At 42.9% G+C, this 6,035-nt stretch overlaps 1 protein-coding gene across 1 annotated transcript in view; it reads right to left on the reverse strand.

Annotated features, from left to right (window-relative positions):
* Nucleotides 1-3,102: 3,102 nt before the first annotated feature.
* LOC107097875 (lysosomal thioesterase PPT2-like) overlaps nt 3,103-6,035 on the reverse strand; it is an 8,651-nt gene continuing 5,718 nt past the window's right edge. Inside the window, exons 3-8 of the mRNA XM_015395207.1 lie at nt 5,154-5,249; nt 4,942-5,049; nt 4,784-4,867; nt 4,481-4,565; nt 3,890-3,944; nt 3,103-3,790 (exon numbers count right to left, since the gene is read on the reverse strand). Coding sequence (XP_015250693.1) covers nt 3,647-3,790; nt 3,890-3,944; nt 4,481-4,565; nt 4,784-4,867; nt 4,942-5,049; nt 5,154-5,249 — 572 coding nt within the window. The 3' untranslated portion in view covers nt 3,103-3,646. The remainder of the gene's footprint in view (nt 3,791-3,889; nt 3,945-4,480; nt 4,566-4,783; nt 4,868-4,941; nt 5,050-5,153; nt 5,250-6,035) is intronic.

Below are 6,035 nucleotides of genomic sequence, written 5' to 3' on the forward strand. Positions count from 1 at the left end.
CAGGTTTGAAGCTGCTGATCTAACAATAATCTGGTTTAATGTCGGGATCATGATGGGGTCAGAGGTCATCTGAGCCTGAAGCGGACCCTCTGAACCAGGCGGGTCCAGATGGGCCCCTGGGGGCCGCTGTCCTGCTGGTTTCAGCTGGTTTCCATTGATAGATGATTAACAGGTTTTAGATGAACTACAATCATCAGAATCTGCTGCTGGAGCAGAGAAACCAGCAGGGCAGCGGCCCCCAGGGGCCCATCTGGACCCGCCTGGTTCAGAGGGTCCGCTTCAGGCTCAGATGACCTCTGACCCCATGAAACATAAACCAGAGTTTTGGAGCATTTCTGTGATTTAAAGAGAAACTTTGATGTTAGTAGAAGCGAACCGAACAGAACCCACTCTGGTCCAGTTGATCTAGAAATAGAAACTAGATCAAACAGCAGGTCAGCCTCTCTAGATGCAGTGTTTCTAGATGCTGCTGGAAGCTTCTCCTGTCAGCAGGAAGCAGCCAGCGGCTCCAGGAGTTCTGCTTCCAGCTTTCCACGATCCTCCAGGCGGGACACGTCACTCAGCCACGCTGTCACGGAGAGTCACGCAGCTTTTCCACTGCGGCTCATTTAAAGCAACAGGATCCACATTCAGCGGAGGACCGGAACCAGAACCGGTCCGGACCGGAACCAGACCGGACCGGTTCTGGTTCCGGTCCGCCCAGCGCTCCTTCTCTCTGAACTTTTATTTGAAGCGCAGCGGCGAACTTACCTTTGAAGTGGACCCGGGGTTCACGCGCTCAGCAGGGATCAAAGTTTCAGAGTCGGCGCGAGGATCGGGGGACCTTTAGCGTGAATGACGTCATAAGGGAGAAGACTTTAGGAAAATAATCTGAGAAAGAAACAGACCAACAGCGAGAAGACCGGACCGAGGGAGGGGGAGGCACCTATGTGACGTCACTGCCCACACCTGTAGAGCCCGGGAGATCACGTGGTTAAATCTCAGCCAGTGACATGCGCAGTTCTGACAGCTGTCAGCTTTTCTATTTGACGTTTTCTGGATAGAATCGATTTTTTCAGATGTTTGATTTTTAATCTGATTCAAATTAAAGTTCTGACAGAATCTGGCGCGTGACTGCGGCTCATTAGGCTAATCTGGAAACCATAAGTTCAGCTTCTACTGGTTGTTTTTCTATGAACGGACTGAAGCTCCAATCATGAAAATGATCAATCAGTGATTTAAGCTCTGGAGTTTGGGAAGCAGATTTAAACTCTTCATCCAGATTTAATCTGAGCTTTAAAACCGGAAGAAGGTTTAAGGAAAACCGGATTAATTGATCATCTCCCAGAAGGAAGACAAACACTAAAACAGCAACACAGATCCAAATAAAATATAAAGTTATCTGCAAAGTCTGTTAATCAATAAATAAATTAAAATGTATTTTTTTGGACATTGGAAGTAAATATATGGCAAATCAAACAGAATCAGTAAACAAATAAAACCAACTGATCCGATTAAAAGTCCAACAACAGGAGTAAAAACTTAAAAATAAAACCTTCTCTCAGTTATTCATAATTATTGATCATTCTTTATAGAAATAACTGAAACAAATAAATGAGATTAATGAAGTAAAGAAGCAATTCTCCACTTTAACATAAAACTCGCTGTAAATAAGGGGAGTGGAGGCCTAGCGGTCAGGGCATAGAGCTATGAATCCAGATGTTCTGAGCCCCACTGCCACAGCCTGCCCTCTGGGTCCCTGAGCCAGACCCTAACCCCACCCTGCTCCCTGGGCGCCGCACCATGGCAGCCCTCTGCTCCCCCAGGGTTAAACGCAGAGAGGGAATTTCACAATAAAGTTCAATTATTATTAATTATTTACTAAGCTTGACCTAAAAATATGTTCAGCAGAAATAAAGTTAGTGTTTAAAATAAAGGAATCGAATTTCGGCCTAAATCTTAACTGTCTGATAAATGTAATGATTTATTGCCCACATGGTTATTAAAATTAGAAAATAAAAATAGTTTTAGAATTTTCAGAATAAAAATCAAAACTGTATAAGAATAATTTTAAATGAAAACTCTCAGTAAAAACAGCAACTATAGAAAATCAGGTAGATTCAAAGTTCCTTTTAGCTGAGCTAAGCCGCCGCTGGGGAAGGGTTGCTAGTTAGATTCCGAAGATTCGCTTTAAAAACCGTCAGATTTTTAGTTACTGTGTTTCTATCAGAGCTCCTGTTATTTTATGCTGATCTGTTATTCTATGGCTGTGATCTAAATGTTTCCTTTGGGATATTAAAGGCAGATTAAACCTTGAAAGTGATATTTATTTTTTATCCAAATCTATTTGCAGGCTGATCATGTGCCTGAAGATCTGGGTCATCAGGCAGGACAGTCCTCATGTCAGTCTGTCCTGGAAAGCAGACTGATTGTTGCTGCAGTCCTGTTCTTATCTATTCCTGTCTGAAGGACAAAGAGTCACCAGTAAAGCAGTTCACTACATTAATGAAATATTACTTCCATAAAGGAAGAAACCAAGAATAACTGATTTATTATTGGCTTTATTAAAATTATCCAAAGCCTTTTACCAACAAAACAGGAAACAATAAAACTGAAGGAAAATATAAATTCAATTGTTGAAGAAAACCCTAATTTTGAAAGATAAGACAAATTATAATAGTGGAGATAGAAAAAGAGAGACAGGCCATCATTAAAAATCACTGATAATATAAAAAGTCCCCATAAAACCTCCATTAGTTAAAAGAATCTAAAGTTTGTCTCCCTTCAGCTAAAGTACCTCCACTGCCCACCAGAGGGCAGCAGTTATCCCCCACAGTTATTTCTAACTAATTAACCTTCCTAAAACTTTGCCAGTTTTTTTCACCGGAAGTCATTAATATTTTAGATCAGAAAAATTAAAGATACAAAAATAAAGAGGGAAATTTTCACAAAAAGTCAGATTATAACATCAACCAAAATAAACCAAAATGCTTTTTCACTTTAAAGCAGTTTATTGGAAGATTCCACCAATAGAAAATCAAGATGTTTTAAAAAGTACAAACTACAGAATATAAACTCTAAGATGTGCTTAAATTGTTTAAAAAAAATAACCCAAGCAAATCACTGATAGCCAATATTAGAATAATAATACATAGAATTAAACAAAATGTGATCTTAGAAAACTTACTGTTAATAAGAAGTTTTATATAATTTTCACTCTGAGTTTAGGAAATAAAATAAACAGGAACAATTAATCCTGTTTAACATCCTGGGAGACGGAGAGAAAAAACCTTTCTGTTCAGAAAAGTTCTGATTGTGTTAAAATAATACCTAATTTAAAAAAATTAATCTTTTCATTCAGGCACTTAAAGTTAATGTTCTTATTTCAGCATTTAAATTAATTTATTTTGTGAAAGTTTGAATATCCAATAAATGGAGAATATAAAGAAAAACAGTTAAAGAAAATGGGATAAATTATGAAAATAGATCCTTTAACAGATAATACAGCGACAGGGTTGGTTTAAAAGATACTTTTAAGAGTTTAAGCAGTTTCAGTTTCCTCGTCGGGATAGGTTGAACTAGAATCAGGTTGATGGAGGCGCCGCCATTAAACAAACTGTTGGAATCCTCAGAGATCAGGAGGAGTTTGGTGGCGGAGGCGCCTCCTTCACACCAGCCACTCCTCAATGCAGTTGGTGAAAACGGTGAAGTTGGAGTGCCAGTGTGTGTGCTTCACCCCGGCCTGAACACACAGCGTCACGTCGCCCCGGGCGTCCAGCGTCTTCAGACCAAACGTATCGAGTTTATAAAACTGCCAGAGAAGAAGAAACAGACTGCTGGTTGATCCAGGCCTCAGGAACACGACGGCTGAAGGGAGACGATCAGGCGGAAAATCCAGCCCGCCTCTTACCTGCTGGTTCCTCATGTCCACAACGTCCTCGCTGTTGTCATAGAAACCAAAGTGGCTGCACAGAAAAGAGGAACCGATTACTCCGTGGTTAACCTACTCTGGTAAAAACATCAAACAGTGGGAGGATTTTATTTTGGGGTTAAAGGTCAGTTCATGTCCAGCTGTGGCCCCGTGGTCAGAGAGCAGAAACATCCCCGGTTTGATCCTCTGTTGCCAGGCAACACAGAGACACACAACCACACACACACACTCACAGCTAAGGAGAATTTAGAGAAGCCAATTAGCCTAGCAGCCATGTTTTTGGACTGAGGAAGCTGGAGTACCCGGAGAAAGACCCCGGGGAAACCGGGAATCGAACCGGGAATCCGAAAATATAGCCTTTCATGGGGCCCCAAACTGCTGACGGCGCCCCTGGCAGCTGTGGTACCCACTGCCCCACCGTGCAGCCCTATCTCGCCCCCCCCCTCAACCTCTCACCATGAAGTAAAGCCCCAGTAGGCTGACCCCCCCTGGGTCCTAAAGGGCCCCCCTACTCCAGTCAGTCTGAATTCATCCCACAGAGACGCATCAGAAACATCAAGACGAGGAGACCTGGATTGCCAGGGAGTGATGACGTCATCATCTGGTCCTCCAATCAGCACCATCTTCTTGATGCGCAGGAAGTTTTCTCTCCAATCTAAGCAGATGTTGATAAGATGAAAAGAATGTTTTCATTGAAGCGGTTAGCAGGTGATGGACCTCAAATAATGAGCCTCCATGTTGATGATGTGCTACTTTCCCTCTGCAGCGGGGCTCCTCCTCGTTAATTTATCAATCGCTGCCTGATCACAGGAAAAGCAATCCATCTATCGCCACGCGGCGCTGAGACTGAACGCAGCCGAAGGCAGCAGGTACCTTTCATGAGCTTGTGAGGTTTTTCTCCGTTCACCAGCGGCAGGAAGGTGTTATTCTTCAGGTAGACGTCTCTGTGGTGGGGGTCTGCAGAGAGAGAGAAACCTTACTGTTGCTTCTCTGCTTCATGGAAACCTTCTGTGTTCCTGCTCCAGGCGCACCGTTCCAGTAGTTGCAGATAGACAACTTCTGCCCCAAGTTGTTGTAGCAGAACAGAAAAACCGTCTTCTTCATGCAGCCAGGAAGGTACCTGTTCAGGTAATCTGTGTCTGTGGATTGAGATTAAATCTGTCAGATTAGATTGATAAGTCTTTACTTTACAGGCGTTGATGTAACAAAGATCTGGAGACCCAACAGCTGTAGAACATCTAACCTCCATACTGCCCGGCCAGTGGTGACGACAGAGAGATGAAGGTGTGCACGTTGTGATTGGGGGACGTAGAAAGAACCGCACGACAAATTAGACCACCTGAAAACACAAACATCAGTTTATCTTTGATGTCAGAAATGTTTTGGAGATCCGTTTAGGCAGAGCAGGTCCGTCTGGAAGGACAGATCTACCACAAAGTTCTATAATGACCCCCAGTTAAAACAAAACAAAACTATTTTGAGCCAAACATCCTCTAAATGTGCAGGGCCATCTCTGAGCGCCATTTCACTTTTCTTTCACCAGTTCACCGCAGTTCTTCCAGCAGTCCACACTTTCTCTGCTCTCTTTTTCTCATCATCGTCATCCTCATCACCATCATCATCCTCCTCATCGTCATAATCACCACCATTGTCATCATCATCATCATCATCATCATCATCAACATCATCATCATCGTCATCACCATCATCGTCATCATCACCATCATCACCACCATCGTCATCATCACCATCATCACCACCATCGTCATCATCATCAACATCATCATCAACAACATCATCATCATCATCGTCATCACCATCAACATCATCACCACCATCGTCATCATCACCATCATCATCACCACCATCGTCATCATCACCATCATCACCACCATCGTCATCATCATCAACATCATCATCATCTCCATCATCCTCATCATCATCACCGTCATCCTCATCACCATCATCATCATCACCGTCATCCTCATCACCATCATCACCATCATCATCATCATCATCATCATCATCATCATCATCATCACCACCATCGTCATCATCACCATCACCATCATCATCACCATCATCCTCATTACCATCCTCATCACCATCGTCATCCTCATCACCA

This window comes from Cyprinodon variegatus, unplaced genomic scaffold, assembly GCF_000732505.1.
Source record: "Cyprinodon variegatus isolate N-32 unplaced genomic scaffold, C_variegatus-1.0 Scaffold730, whole genome shotgun sequence".
Taxonomy (NCBI): domain Eukaryota; kingdom Metazoa; phylum Chordata; class Actinopteri; order Cyprinodontiformes; family Cyprinodontidae; genus Cyprinodon; species Cyprinodon variegatus.